Source organism: Rhamphochromis sp. 'chilingali' (genome assembly GCF_963969265.1).
Source record: "Rhamphochromis sp. 'chilingali' genome assembly, chromosome: 2".
In the NCBI taxonomy this organism is placed as follows: domain Eukaryota; kingdom Metazoa; phylum Chordata; class Actinopteri; order Cichliformes; family Cichlidae; genus Rhamphochromis; species Rhamphochromis sp. 'chilingali'.
In genome coordinates, this window is record NC_137930.1 from 4,571,662 (window position 1) to 4,588,171 (window position 16,510).

The window sequence follows — 16,510 nt, forward strand, 5'->3', positions numbered from 1 at the left end:
ACCACCTGACAGCTGCTGTAATGTTTTATTTATACTTCCTTCAGATCCCATCAAGCAGACACACATTGTTACTGAATACCAGATGTTCTTACTAACAGTAATCTCCTTTTTTTTAAGTCTTATTGGTTGAACGCGTATGCCTCATGTACCTGTCAGGCAGCCTGGCCTCACTGCTCCATTTTAGCAACTTTCCTTGTTATTACCTTCATTGTCAGTCTCTCTTCAACACGTTTCTCTTCACCCTAATCCTCCCCACACTCGCCGTAATCCTCCTTACTCCGCTTGCTTATCTTCAAACAAATTCCTCCCCGTTGGAATCGCGCTCTCGCCCATCTCTCTCGGTTAATATTGATTCCAGAGGGCCAAACGTTTAAGTCTTGGGACTTGCAAAGACTTGTGGGCTGTCTTTCTATAGATGGAGGGGTTTAGTTATGTACCAATACAATCTTCTCAAAATCTGTTTTCAAAGACTTTAAACACCACCAGCTATGCCAGGGTCAGGCTCAGACCACAGAGGGTAATGGCATAGAGGATTAGATGGAAGAAAGCCACAGCTCACCTGAATTAGACCTGAGTGAAGGCAGCGGAGACTCCAATGCACGAAACAACTCTAACTCCCGTCCTTCTCCTTTTAAGCCATCTTTCTTCTGATTGGCTGCCCCTTTTCCAACAGCAGGTGGGTGGGGCTTCTGTGCTGTGGACCATGAATTGGCCATATTAAAAATATACACTCTGTATTGCGTCATATAGAGCCAAGAAAACACAGCCTGAAGCCTGAGCTTCTGGCTCACAGCGATTACTTTCATATGAATGTTTGTGGATAGAAAGTGAAACATTTTGAAACATTTGTAAAGGTTTCAGAAAACTTTCAAACTTTTTGCTCCTAAAAAATGTATTTGCTTCTTGCAGGCGAGCCTTGGCCATGGATGGTACGTGTACAGGGGAGCATGGAGTGGGTTTAGGAAAAAGGGCGCTGCTGTGCGAGGAGATGGGGCCTGTGGGCATCCAGGTCATGCAGAGTCTCAAGGACGCCCTCGACCCAAACAACCTGATGAATCCTGGGAAAATCCTGCAGCGAGAAGAGCCATGAGCAGCGTGTCCATCTGAGTGAAGTTTGTGGACGCACCTCTGTTAAAGGAGCACAAGCAAACATATGAAATCATTGAAGCAGTGATTTGCAAATTCAGTTAAATCAAGAAAGCTATACGTGTTTTGTGGGATTTCTCACGAATGTTCCTACATGCACCAGAAAACCTGACTCTTGGAAAATGATGAGTGTTAATAGAATCCTTTTTGCTAACTCCAAATTTGAGTTTTTAAGGAAGACCTGGTCTGTTGTTGCAGACCAGCATTATGTAAAGATTATCTTCCACAGATCCTTTCTTTTTGTGTCATTAAAATTAATGTCTAATATGTGGACTCACTCCAAGTGCTGTTCAACCTGTTTATTGCCTGCTGAATACATTTCATTGAAAGTAGACACTACAGTTTATTATGCTTTTGCTTTTGTAAACACTTTACCTAACTGCAGATGAGCATTTTGACACAGGACTCCATTATTCTATTGATTTGCATAGCTGTTTAAAGAGTATCTAGAATTCAGCGACTATATGTTGTATACTTTAAATAAATCACAGTATGCAATGGTTTCAGTGAAATCCTTGACCATGATGACCTACATAAAGAAACTGAAAGTTTTTGTTAATTCACAGAATGTAATGTAGGATGAATGTCCATGGGTGAGGTCTGCATCAGCAGGAAAAGCTGAAAAACCTGTTAAGATATATTTAAAAGTCCAAAATCTTTGCCCTCTTTCACATTTTTCAAAGCTATACAGTGGGACAGATCCATCTTTGACGACCTGATTCTAGGCCCCAGGCCTTATCTTTGACCTCCCTGATATAGGTTGTCAGGAGGTCATTAATGACAAAAGTACAGTAACTTCTAATAATTTGGAGCGCTGCATTTGAGCGCTACAAAGTTGGCTATTGTTAAGAAGCTACATAAAAGTGAGAAAAGCAAACATGTTAGCTTTTCAGCATGTTAAATTCATTTCACTGTCCGCTAACCGGAATGGAGGCAGCTTTCAAGGAAGCGAGCAAACTTCAAGTAATTTAAGTTGCCATCATTTGGATTCACTGCGTTTTATGTCACAAACCATTAAACAAGAAAATTATCAGAGCCAAATGAACCTTCAGGCGTCTTTGTACCTGGATTTCTTCCTTCTGTCTGTGATGAAGCAACGCTCTACACCACCACACGGTGTCAGTGGTGCATCCTTGAGAGACAAACCTGCAGCGTGTCAGCCAGAAGATCAAAATATAATGCTCATTTCTGCCTCGGCAGCTTTGTAACTATTGTTTTCCCAGCTTGCAGCCACTAACTGAACATTAAGAAAGACGTGAAGAGCACTAACACACTCGCACAGCCACTGAGCTACAATCAAATCTCCTTTTAAATAAAAACACTGCGTGACTTTGTTATAGCTCACTCTGAGTTCTGTTTATTTTATTCTTATTGATTTGCATAGCTGTTTAAGCAGTCTACAGTTCAGTGACTATTTCCTGCAGCCTTTCTAATAAGTCATATTTGTTTTCCGTGAAATCCTTGACGATGGTTCAGGAGGCCTTTAAAAAAGATGCATTGAAACTTATAATTAATAACAACCACAAAATGATCACAAAGAGACCATGCATTCATTTAAAAAGACAAAAGAAGAAAATAAATAAGTGCAATATACATTCTAAAGTTATATTTCATGTGGGTTTGAAAAAAATCCACACATGCAAAAGAAAAACGCTATTTTCTCCCCATTTTACCTGAAAAAAATATACAAATATAGCAGAAATGGGCTGGTAATCCAGTTTTCACCACCTCTGTTAAGTGGCCTTTTATGACTAAACTAACTAATGATGATATGTTGAGAATGTTATTAAGGGTGTTAATGAATCCTTTACTTCATTAGGGTATTTTTGGTAATCCACTCATTGAGAGTTAATGTTTAGTTATACTTTAATAAACAGATTTTTGACTCAGATTCTTCACAGCTGCGGACCAAACATGTCAAATTTGTTAACATTAAATAAAGTTAGAAGTCACGTTTCCTTTATAAATGTATTAAATGTATATGGGCAACTTGTTAAAAGGTGGCACTAAAATTTTCTTGGTTATGGATTCGCTGGAACTATTAAAAAGAAAACTGGCTGAGAACCTGCTTACACTGTGTTTTTGTGAGCTTGATTTTTTTATTATACTGGTGCAGTGTGTGTGTGTGTGTGTGTGTGTGTGTGTGTGTGTGTGTGTGTGTGTGTGTGTGTGTGTGTGTGTGTGTGTGTGTGTGAGAGAGAGAGAGAGAGAGAGAGAGAGAGAGAGCATGAGAAGCAAGGGAAGCATTTTAGTTTTACTAACAAGTTGATTTCTTATCCTCTGTGTCAAAAAGCAGTTTTTCCTCTTCTAATTTTTCCTGTGTGGAGACTGTGTAGCAAACCTTGTTTCTTTTATTCATTTTGCATTCTGTGTGTGATGTTGTCTGTTATCAGTGTTACTAAGATCTCATGTTAAACCTCTACACCAGTGATTTCTACTCATTTTGGGCCTTTTATCCAGACCTGTCATATTAGTATAATCACCAACACACTGCTCATGTTTCAGTGTTTTATATTTATCTAACATGGCTCATTTTTTTGCTTTGTTATTATATACTTTACATTTACTTAACTGTTTTTACATTTTGAATGCTGTCATCATAACTGTTTTAAGCGTTCATCCATTACCTTTATGAGCATTAATACTGAAAATCAAAACTACAAGTGAATTAAATATTTCATGTCTAACTGACTAATTGAATCCATATTTGCTTATTTATTACTTCTTAGTACTGCATTAGAGCCTATCACAGCAGCTGTAATGGGATGAGACGTGGGGCTATTCTGAAATTAATAAAATAAATAAATAAAAATCTTTATTTTCTTTGGAAGAAAATAAATTTTACATTTATATTTATTATTTCTGTATGTTGTTCTGGTTCCCATATTCCTTGAATTTGCAGGGTCTGGACAGCAGCCTTTGTAATCTTATAGAATATTCAGGTTTTTAATCTTCCTCTAAGATTTCTCAGTGTTTTATTATAAATGTATGACTTTAAGCCCTAAAAAACATTTTTCTCGAAATATTACCCCCAACTCCTTCTACCCAGTTTTTTTTAATTATTGTGAGTTCATGAGGAGCCCTCACAGTTTGTGTTGTACATGTACAATGACAATAAAGGGCTATTGTAGTCTATATTATTCCTTTATCTAGAATAGTCACAATATGTCATCATAACTTGGTGCCTTTAGATAATTATTTATTAATAGTAGCTAACCATGGAGCTGTACATTACCACTGTTTCTTTAACAATGTATTCATTAGCCTGATTTAATAATGTGGCCTGTATTTTGACCTTTGCCCCTCATTTCAGGGATTTTTTACTTTAAGCTGTATTTTTGTTTTTATCCCTTATTCCACTATTTTGCAGCGGTGCTTTAAATCAGCTGGAGCTGATTGTGTGTGTCTGGCTTTGTGTGTGTTTACATGCCTGTGGAGCAGAGAGGGATCCATTTATAGGCTTGCTGTCATTATAGCGGGATAGATTAACACCTACTGTACTGTAAGTACTCAACAATAGTTTACCTTATTGGGTAGTAAACCCAAGAAGGCTGCACGAGTCTGACTTTGTTTTACTGTGGAAGAACAAAGAGCCAAGGAGAATATAACCAGCCTAATTACACACACAGACACACACATGCAGGATTAAACGGAGCAGGCCTAATCCCAAACCAAACATGGTCACCAGTGATCCCAATAACTTAGCATACAGGATGGTGGCAAAATCTGTGAATAGCCTGGTAATGACATCAGTCTGCAGGACTAAAGACTTAAGGCCTGACCTTGTGGGGCAGCAGCAGAGGAGCATCGACGATGCAGAAGAAAAGGGGTTAATTAATGTTTTAATTAAGAATTTAATCTGAGAGGGGATTCACCAACCATTCAGATATATTCCCAGAATGTTTTAATCCAGACTCTTTAAGACCTGTGACTGTTTATATACAGTGCTTTCCTCGTCAGTGCATCATTGTAAACCATAGTTTTATAATGGTGAACACAAAAATATGATATACAGCTCTGGAGTTGTAAAAACAATAGAGTTCAAAGTTTTAACAAACAAGGACTCCCCTTCATAAACCTCAAAGTGGTTCGGTCCACATCCTGCTGCATCTTTTACCTTGCAAAGGTGAACTGAAAGGATGTCAGTGGAATTAAACATATTAATGCTGCTGTACGGACTTTATTCTGGAGGTCAGCCCACCATGAAAATCATCAGAACTTAAAGACTTGACTGGATTTTCAAATCATTTTCAGACTGTTTCGTGACATTTTTTTAATTTCTCATATAGATAGTTATTCCTCAATTCGTCCAAAATCCAGCACGATACCACGATAACCATAAAGTGACTGTCTGATAATGTAGAAACTTCATAGCTAGAGCCGATATATCTGTGACAGGACAGATACTGGACGATAACTAACGAGCGATCAGAGCAGTTTAAAATTATTCTGTCTTTGTGTATTTTTATGTCAGTTCTTTTGTTTCCTTTGTTTGTTTGCTTTTTCTTTCGGCTACCTGGTGCGTTCCCCCTCCACCGCCGTCACACCTGTCCTGTCCTAAAATGCCCCATAATCCAACATGTGAAAAAAAAGAAAGAAAAACAGGCCAATCCCATGTCGGGGAATTAGAAACGGCGTGCATCTGTCTCCCATACTGTCTGTATTTATGATCCGAGCCTGCGCACTAAGCGCGTCCATTGTCTGGCCAGCAGCAGCAGCAGCGGCTGAGGCGGAGCGGAGAGGAGCGTAGCGCCGATCTGAGCGCAGGGGAGCGGCTTCACTGTGACCCCGATCTCCGGGGGGTGGGAAAAAAAGCGAGCCCACCAGACCGGACGGACGACGTCATTTATTTGTGTGTGTGCGCGCGTGTGTGTGTCAGAGACAGACCGTCGTTTTGCTGGCGGTCAGACAGACAGCAACAGTTGTCACGATGTCTGAGATCAGATGAGGGCAGAGCAGCGGAGGGAACACTGCGGCGCTGCTGTGATCCGGGCCGGCCGCCTGCGATGAGACAGCCGCGTTAACCAGCCGGGACAGCAGGGCAGCAGCGCAGCGCGCGCATCTGTTCGCGGAGCGCGGATTTCGGCGTCAGTCAAACGCTCTCCGCTCGTTCCTCCCGGTGGTGTGTGCGGGTGAGGTGAATCCAGACGTCAGGGCTGGCTCATGTTCCGCTCAGCAGGGAAACGGGCTGTTGCGTCTGCGGAGAGTCAGAGCTGACGAGCCTGCCGACACACACGGACGGATAGGCAGGCAGGCAGGCCGACAGACAGACAGGAGCGAGGGGAGGGGGGCACAGCCTGCCCTCTGCGGATCGAGCCGAGCCCCCTCCTGTACCCACCCAGAACCCCCACCCACTCCTCTCCCCGCTTTGGATGGGGGGAAAGCAGAGCACGGCGGGGCGGCCCCGGGGTGCTTTTCCCGGTGTCTCTACGGATGACAGCGCGGTGCCACCCTCGGCCCACTTTGGTCACTACCGGCCGAGCGGCACCATGGGCCTGCGGAGCCGCTCGGTGAGCTCCGTGGCTGGGATGGGCATCGAACACAGTCCCGCCGTGCCCTTCGGCTTCTACACCCCAAGAGGAACGGACTCGGATCGAGCCGGAGGGGGGTCAGGGGGCACTACCGCGGCCCCTCACGGGACCGGCTACCAGGACACTGGGGGCGGAGGGCACCACACGGACGGGGTGCTGTATCTGGGGTCCCGGGGGTCGCTGGCTGACACCTTGCCCCTGCACATCGCACCCCGCTGGTTCAGCGCGCACAGCGGTAAGGTCTGCAGGCTACACACACACACACACACACACACACACACACACACACACACACACACACTGTTAACCAGCAGATATTCGGGGGACGGCTGACGGATTAATCATCACACAAAAAAGCACGAACACATTCCCACGGACACCTGCTCCTACTGCCAGACACCTACCTTGTTTACCTGCAGGTAGGCTGCTGAACGACACCAATGCGGTGCCCATAAATTTCACCGCAATCACGGGGAAGTTAAGCCCGAGGACGCACTCAGAAACAAGCAGAAAGGAGGCTTTTGTCTGAGAAAAATAAGACTGCCCTGTATGGAAAACATGTTGTGCTTCACGTTCTCTCCGCTGGCTGTAGGGAAAAAAAATCTGGGGCACTGGGATGAATTTTTTCAGCAAGAAACTGGAGATGTCGATGTTTCATCATTGGTGATGAAATGTGTTTAAAGCTCATTTCTGTGTGCGGATGTTTTGGGGAGAACATAGTCACCGCTGCGCCGTCTGCGTAGGTCATTGCTTGTTGTGTGAAATGACTCTAATAAGCCTGTTGCCAAATCTGGCTGGGTGAATTAGCCCAGCGATTATAGGGGAGAGAGGGAGGGAGGATGGATGGGGGGGAGGAAGGGCTGAGAGGGCTGTTCATGCTCATCATCGGCTTACCACCCTGCACAATATGTCTGTGTGCGCCTGAACACAGCTGCACACTCACAGGTATATGTAGGTCTGATGTCGGGCGCCTCCTCACACTCACAGTGAATATCAGTTTGGCTGTTTCCTGTGGCGCTTAGAAGGAACAGCAGCACTTCAGAGACGAAAAGAGAATCAGCTGGCACATAAATCTGATCCTTCTGAAATCTTAGAGGGTCATTTGCACTTAGAAATGCCAATCTCACCGCTTTCAGTGGTGTTAAAACACAATTTATTGTTATCATCATTATTATTTTACAGCTGGTCATGTAACATTATAAGCTGTGTAGACCTGCCATGTCAAACTCATTTGAGTTTATGACCAAATCAAATTGGTTATACGTGATTTATGACCATACATAACAAATGTGATTTCAGTTGATTAGTAGTATGAACTGCACAAACTGAGTCATCTTTTTTAAATACAAGTGCAAACGTCTGGGGGTTTAGGGAGCCAACCTTACCCACCAGAAACAACGCTTAGCCACATATCCATCTTTGGATGTAGTATAACTTTGTGTATTCAAATATTTAATAAGTAATTGAGGAACCTTATAAACACTGTCTTCTCTCCATTACACAAAGCAGCCTCAGCCTGGTCCCCAGGCTCTCATTATCAGCGCTCTGACCGGCTCATGGAAAGAGAATAACAAGTTGGATGTCAGTATACATGTTGTTTGCACCTGGCCTACATTGTCCGGTGACTCCAATGTGCTCTCATAACCAGGTTGGAGGATCGGAGTGTAAAACTGGAGAAATGAGCAAAAATATGTAAATATTAAACAGACAGGAAGCAGAAGCATGGTCACGGCTGAACAACCTTTGATTTTCAGCAGATCTATCGGGTTTCTGTAGAGTTCACCAAGTTAAGCTTATGACTCACACCAGTACATTCACCATTAAAATAAAGAATGGAAGGATTACTGAAGGGCCTGCTGTGCACAAGGCTAAGGGGAACATAGGTCCATTAGTCCACCACAAAAAACCACAAAGAGGTCCAAAGTGTCCATAAAGAGATGCAAAATCACTGGAGAAAGGAGAAACAAAACAACCATAAACATAAAGTTATGCAAAAATACAAAACGTCAATAAAGAGACTGTGCATAATAGCTACAGAGAGAAATAAGATGTCCATAATGAGATGCAAAATAACCATAAAGATATGCAAAGAGACACAAAACGAATGCACAGAAAAATAAAACGCCCACAGCTACAAATAAGCTCAAAATAGAGATGCAAAGCATCAATACAGAAAGTAGAAACAGTTACAAAGATATGGACAATAAATATAAAGAGATGCAAAAATGCCATAAAGAGATGTAAAAAAGCCTTGAACATACAAAATGCTCATAGAGAAGGCAGAAATCATGATAGAGAGATGGAGAGTATTTAAAAAGAGATGCATGACAGCTACAGACAGATCCCAAACTTCCATAACACAATGTAACGTGACTCTGAAGAGATGCAGGGTAGATGCAAAGAGCTGCAGAAACATGCAAAATTATCCGAGTCAGAAAACAGCTCCAACTACAAAACGGCAGAAAAAGTGACACGAAGGTTGCAAACTAGCATGTGAGGAAGGCAGCTCTGACCAAAATGTCACCGTTTTAATGCTGTAATAAAAAAACTGGTTGCTTTTGTTGCAAGTTTTGCCATTTTTCATCTGTCTACGCTTTAGCACGGCTTTTGGTTTATAACTTTTCTCGGCTGGGTTTTATTCTGGGTGTTTTTCTTGGCTGCATTTAGAACCACAATAGAGCTGTGTCAGAAAATCCAGGACCCTCATTTAATTCCACTGCGAGCGCACAGTGGGGTGCCACCGCAAAGGGCCCCGGCAAGAAAACGCCCGTAATCTGTCAGAAAAAGTCCATCCCGGTTCAAAATGATCAGCGTCACTGAGCTTTTCACCGTCAGCCAAAACCATGCGTGAAACTGTCTGTATTTAATAGACAAGATCAAAAGATCACTGTCGCCTGCTTTTTTAGCTTTTATTCTCATTTATTCATTGACCTGAAAATCTTTGGTCACAACTTGTTTTCAAAGGTTAGCAGGAACTTTTTTGTCAGGTGGGAATTTGTGTTTATTCCCGTCGTGCACAGATGCTTTATGTAATCACGCAGCTCGGAAACCGTTACACTGTCGTTCTGATCAGGACTCTCATCAGACCACATCCTAAAGTTCAATTAAGCTGTTAGCACGTAGCATCATGCTACATAATACTATAGTCCTAGTAGTGTAACTACATAACATTATTTTGCACAGTATGATTTGTTTTCTTCCTTTCTCTGCACATTTATTACCAAAAGCCTTGAACCATTCCAGCAATCAAAACAACTGCCCTTGAAATCAGACAGCGTAAAGGATTTATTACTCTAATTACCTGAGGTCGACCCCATCTAGCAGATTCTCTTTCTTTGAAAACAGCAGGGTGACAAAAACATCACAATTAAATCTTAATGTTCAAAGCAGTGCGTCTCACCTTGCTGTCTGTAATCAAAGGCCTCACACGCAGCCGCTGGTCTGTAGGGAAAAATGGCTGTGACTGGTTGGTGCATGGCTGGAGGTTGCTGCCATTAATTTGGTACTAAAGAGGTGTACAAGGCTGCCTGCAGATTGCTGCAGTTGGCAGCAGTCAGTATGGAAAATGACAACATGTCAAGCAGGTTGAAATCTCTTAAAAGTGTGAAAGCAGAAACGGAGAAGTTTGCTTTTGAAAATAAAAGTTCCGCCTTTTCAAATGCATTGGTTGCAGCGGTGCAGCACGCTCTTTGCAGCAACCACTTGGCAACTGGTTGGGGAGTGGAATATGTGTTTTTTCTTAGTGGCCGGTGTTTGCTGTGTCTGTAGTCTTCATGTTTCTGCACCTTTGGGCTCATCTGCCTCCATCTCACCCAACATCCTCTCTGTCACGATAAACGCTCTGCCCGTCCTTCTTCTGTTGTATTCTAGGCAAAAGACGGATGCAACTGAATTTTAACAAGCCTCTGTGTGTATTTAAAAACTGCTGTCAGGGAGGCGCAGTTACAACATAGTGATGGGAAAACATGTTTTATCAGCTCACCATATTGCTCATGTATCTGTATCTGTTTTACAGCTCAAATTTAGGAAGGAAAATATTTAAATATAAAGTTTATGGTATACACTATTTATTTATTGACATGACTGGGATGAATAAAGTATTCTGATTCTGATTCTGATTGCTGCTGGGAATGCTAATTTAAAGTGTTATCAGAACAAGTCTGCAGCTCCCCCAGGGGGCAGCTCCCAGCTGTGAGCGTGGTGTAGAACTTTGGGTTTTTCCTGCAGGCTGTCACTCTAAATGTTTAGAGCTGCTTCTACAGTATTACATACAGTCTGGGAAGCACATGGATCCAAGCTACGATTACCTCGCACTAGTTTTTATAAGTAAAAAGCTGTGCCCATCCCGTCCTTGTGTTTGGACACAGGTTTTTACTTATTTGTGGCGCTATCGCTAAATCGAGTTAGTTGTTATTAAAATGAACTAGTTGTGTCAATTTTCTCAAATTTCACGTCATTGTTAGCTTTGCTAAGTTTCCTCTCACACCGACATCAACCTCACAAACTCTGTTGTTGTGATTTTCTGCTATATAAATAAAGCTGAATTAAAAAAATTGTGATGCAGGAGAAAAGTAGCAGTTCTGACAGAACATGAGTTACTTTGTTTTGATTTCGTGGACAAATATGGACAAAAGAGTAATTTTTAAAGTAAAAATAACGCAGTGCAGGAGCAGCAGAAATATATATATAGTTTTCATGGTGTTCATGGTGTTAACAGGTTTGGGTTAAAGACAAAGAGCAGACTGTCGGCTGATCTCGTTAGACTGATTTGCTCCATTACAAAATCACCAAGTTATGTCGAACTCTGTGCAGCATCAGCTCATGTACATGTTCTTCTTCAAACACACTTTATGATCCTTCAGCGATGATTTAGAAAAAATTTTTTTTCCAAAAAAACAGGGAAACTCTTAAATACCAGAGCAGATAAAAATACTCACACTTCAAACGAATGAAATGCCACATTTCTTGGTAAAATGGATTACTTAAATTTTTTTATTATGAAGCTTAACTGTAGCATTACACAGATGCAATAATAAAATGGGCTTTGAAGGAATATCTTCTGCAAATCAGGTCTGTTTAGGCGTCTGAGACGAAAACATAAGAGCCACAGGTGCGACTTGGAAAAGCTCGATCGAGTTCGCCAGAACGGACTGACCATCTTTTTAAAACAGACAGTTTATGATTTGTTTGTTGCTCTCTATGAATCTGCTGTCAGATTTGCTGTATAGACGTTGCTGAAGTACAAGAGAACGTTTGAAGACACTACGGTGCCCCTGTGCCAGTGCAACAGGATTAATGGTTAATACAGATGTAAATATAAGAATCCTTCCATAGATTCCTTGAATCACTTGCCTCTTTTTATATGAGGGCTCTGCTTTACCACATTTGGAAGCTCATTTGAAGTTTGGGCTCCTTGTACAAATGTCCAGAGATGCAGATGTCATCATTATTTTACAAAATAGCCAACGACAGTGCTGGGATGTCCTTTCGGTCCTTTTAGCTACTTAGATAAGTCACCTTTTTTATTACAAGGACAAACATGTCTGTGCGCCACCTCTACTACCTTTGGTATCAACCTGGGACTGAAGTAGCAATCCTCACTTTGTCCCTCTAAGGATTGTATAGGAATTTCTTTTACTTATGTATTAATCACATTATTTTATTGTATGATGTCTTGGTGCCACTGGACTTTAACATGTCTCACACTCACACAGTAAGACAAATGGTGGGGGTCCAGTAAGGAAGTTGGGGGAAGCAGACAGCTCCACAGGTAGAGTCTTTTGTCTCTTCGAGGACTCTGGGAGGTAGCAAGGGAGTGTGAACCTTAAGGTGTGAAACAGCTGTGTACTGCCTTTTGTTCCTGAAGAAGGTATTTAACTGAGAGCCATGTTAGACTCAGGGAGACTCTGCTGATCGTCTGCCCCGCGGTCATGTAGGCTCTCCACAAGCTTGGTTTTCTGTTCTTTGTGTGTTTGGATTAAAGAACTTTAGCTACCGCTCACCGCTCATCTGCAGGCTTTATTTAATGGAAAACTTCCACAACAGGGTCCAACAGTATCTATACGTCTACATACACAAATCCTTGTTTTATCCTTCGATGAAAACACATCTGCTGTGGAAAATGTCTGTTAATCAGACAGGCCACACGTGCCTCCATCCCTTTGCCCTTGGGAGGTCGGTGTGTGTTTGTGAACACGGTAGAGAGCGAGCGCAGGGGGAGAGCAACGCCAGCCTCAAAATCATCATCACAAGGGAGAACAGATTGTGTCTTTGAAATTCAAGTAAAGGCCAGTGATAACGCAAAAGTGTGTGTGTGTGTGTGCGCTGAGCTATTCAGATGCTAAGAGATCCAGGCTAATGTTTATCATGACACAGTCCAGTACGAGCTTTGCAATTGCATTTTAATGTGACCTCGCCTCACGTCTTGCCTCAAGATCGCGTTAGGTTGCTTCATCCTCGCATCCATGTTCGGTCCCCAGCAGGTGGAGGTCAAACAGGCCACACGCTGAGCCGCATCACGTGGCTTCTGCTTGAGTCTGGATTTGGGGATTTTTACAACGTTCATTCATGTTTTTGCAGCAGCTTCATCTCACTAGCCCTCTGCTGACAGAACACATGGCAACGGGCATCTGTGCGAGTCGGACCCCACAGCGAGGAACTGCTGTGTTGTGTCTGCAGCGGGTATTTGGATATTCAGTAACAAGCGGCGTGATGAAGTGTTTCATGTTTAAAGAAGAAGTGATCCTGCAAACTTCAAAGCAGATTTTGATAGCTGTTTAATGGCTTCATATATTTAAAAATAGCTCAAAAGTGCTTATAATATCAGCTTTTCTCAATCAATATTTGTGGGGTTGGATTTTAGGTCATTCAAACATGTCACAGATCACCTTTTTGATGTTTTATAGTCTGATTAAGGTTGGATTTCAGGAAGATGCTAAGCCATGTATGCATGTACAATACAGTTACAATAATTTAAAGTTCAACAATGGATAATAATTTGTTTTTTTTTTCATGTGAAAAGTGCAAAGTGTTGCATAAGTTAGCACGGATACAATTTGAATATTAATATTTAAGTAAGTAAGTTGGGGAAAAATGCATTTTGTGTTCACTCCGACGTATCCAAGGCAGAAACGGTTTTTTATGGACATAAAAATGTGGCCTGCAAAAGTTAAGTAACAGAAACCAGTCTTGTTTCATAACACTTGTGTTTTTTCTGCTTCGCTTTGGTCTTGTATGTAAAAGGCTTTCTTCAGTTCTTAATTGCTTTCATTACTTCCAACGTTCCACATCTGCTGCCAGTGAGAAGCATGAAAGGCCGAACAGTTTGAAAAGGGTTTGAACTTGGAGACCTTCCTTTAATGCTGGAGTGTCTGTAATTAATATGTCAAAAAAACAGACAGATGTGACAGAATGGCGAGGCCAGAAGAGAGGCACACCAGACTGAATGAATCATTAAAGGAAACGGACAGAAAAGAATAAATCTGTTCATTGTTGTGAGATGTCAGCGTGATGTAACTGAAGGACAGCAGAGAGAGAGCGCAGGAAATGTTGTGACGAATAAAGACAGTTTAACTATTCAGTCCCCATTTTTACACTCATGCTGCTCTCATCTGTGTACTATAGCGGTAGCACAACTAAAACCCAAGTTATGACATCCATAAACGCCGATATTGAATCTGAAATTGGTGGAGAATTTTGAACTTGAATTAGGTGTAGTGCAAAAAAGTTTAGAATGCAGTTAGAAAAATATAGCCTACTAATATTTAGCTAAGAGCACAAAAGGTAGGCTACTGATAAAAAGCTTCCGGTTGTTGTTCTTGTTGCTAGCAGGAAAAAGTAGAGTGCCCTCTGGTGGACAAGCCGTGCAATGTCAACACTCAGAGCACGGATGAAATCCTTACTTTTTAAATTAGAATTTGTCAGCTATTATAAATATTGATACTGATGGATGTTTGTGGAGGAGCGTGGGGATAGTTATAACATTTCTTAACATCTTTTAATAATAACAGTAATTAATTAGTCATACAATTAATTAACTAGACCCCCATCCCTGAACTGGATAAGCAGAAGAAAATGGATAATGAGGCTTTGGCTCAGTGGCCCTGTTAGGATGTTGGTGGTCTTTATCTACTCGACTGACATAGATAGGTTAGAACCGTCTCCACCTAAAGCAAATTCAAAGACTTTATGTGAAGTTTGGTGAGGCACAGGTGTACAAGAAAATTTGCAAATCTCTCAGTGAAGTAACACGTCTGACTTCACAGTACAGCCTAGCGCTTTGGCGAGCCTTTTATTATTGTATCCATCGGTCAGAGTCACAGTCATCCTTAGACCAACAGGCCTCCCCTCTACCTTCCTGCCTCTTTATCGGCATAGCCTTTCAATACAGCATCAGTGCTTAATCAATACACCATTTGCACTTTTTTTCTGACCAGCAAGTTTAATCCCTGCCGGCTCTGACTGCGAATTCCCCAGCGGTAAATGGCAAGTGGAAAAGCATTTCTAAAGCTTGATTACATCGCCTGCTTGAACAGAACAGGGCAGAAAACAATGGAACAAACTCAGTACAATCAGAGGCCTTTGCAGATGCTTCACAAATGTCCCAAGACCACAGAGGGGCTCATTTGCCCATTTCTTACAGGGAAGAGCAGAAGTGATGAGCTGGCTGCTTATTTGAAGAATACTTTTAAGTGATTTGAATTACTGGAGTGCTGAGCTCAATAAGACTTTTATATCGGCATCCAATTTTTTTGGATGTAAATTTGTCGTGTAACATATAAGCAAACCAAATGGTTTGCTTTTTTGTAAAAAAAATGTGTCGTTTTAAAAAACATCCCAAAAAATTGAGTTAATGTGAAGCAATGATGAGCTGGTCCCGATTTTTCTACACAAGAAAAGAATGAAATGAAGATTCTGGGTTCATCCAATTCTCCAGAGAAGGCAGCAGCAGGGAGCATTTCTTACATATTTCAGGATGTCAGTGGGGCAGTTTGAGCTCGTGTTGACAGAGTTGGGACCACATCTGTGTGTCTGAAGTAGGACAGTGTTATTTTACTATTTCTATATCGTTTGAAAATTCACTACCAGTGTGTGTTTTGAGCTACTTCTGCCCTTGTTGCCAAATGGAGCGATCTGATTGGTCATATGGAGCTTGATCAAAAAAAAAAAAAAAAATCTGAAAATTTATCCTGTAAAATTATGTTTTTGGTTTTAACAGCTCCATTAAGAACAGGTGAGTAAAAAATATTTTTCACAAATTGTGTTTGGTGGTCTGCTGTGTAAAACCTTTACTAATATATTCATTGCCAGGGACGTCCCCATCTTTATATGGAACACATTCGATTATCTAATGCTAGCTAGCTAAGCAAATAACGTGAAAATGTAAAAGTAATTTTGATGATTTAAAATTAGATTTATTTGATGTATAGTAACAAGTGAAAGCTGCAGAGTTTGATCCTTAGAGGAGACACAAGTCAGTTTGAGGTTGCGTCAGGAAGAGCAGCCTGCGTAAAAATGGCAGGACAGAAGAATAAGACATTGCAATCATATAGTTTATGCTAAAACGCACACCTGGAGCGTACAGGCCTCTTAGTAGCCCAACTTTAAAGAAATTCTACTCGCAAATCTCATACTGGCTTTAGTATCTAAACTGCTTCAGCCTGCATACAGTTTCTAGTGCCTCTGCTGCTTTGCAACCCACCTCCACCTCACCTCCTTTGTGCTAGTTAAGCTGTTTCGGATTCAACAGTTTGTTGTCACTGATGCCTGTTTTGTTCTCTGAGAGGGTCTTAGGCACCTCTTCTCTGATCTTTTAGCTCTTTGAACATGCGCCA

General features: G+C 41.7%; 2 protein-coding genes across 3 annotated transcripts in view; both read left to right on the top strand.

The window, feature by feature from the left end:
• Positions 1 to 3,203, top strand: part of ldhd (lactate dehydrogenase D) — a 53,891-nt gene extending 50,688 nt beyond the window's left edge. For both annotated transcript variants that reach the window (XM_080864117.1, XM_080864118.1), the window contains one exon: positions 910 to 3,203. In XM_080864117.1, coding sequence (XP_080720243.1) covers positions 910 to 1,090 — 181 coding nt within the window. In that variant the 3' untranslated portion in view covers positions 1,091 to 3,203. The remainder of the gene's footprint in view (positions 1 to 909) is intronic.
• A 2,674-nt stretch (positions 3,204 to 5,877) lies between these two features.
• The window catches only part of znrf1 (zinc and ring finger 1), a 64,108-nt gene continuing 53,475 nt past the window's right edge, over positions 5,878 to 16,510 (top strand). Inside the window, exon 1 of the mRNA XM_080864133.1 lies at positions 5,878 to 6,912. Coding sequence (XP_080720259.1) covers positions 6,519 to 6,912 — 394 coding nt within the window. The 5' untranslated portion in view covers positions 5,878 to 6,518. The remainder of the gene's footprint in view (positions 6,913 to 16,510) is intronic.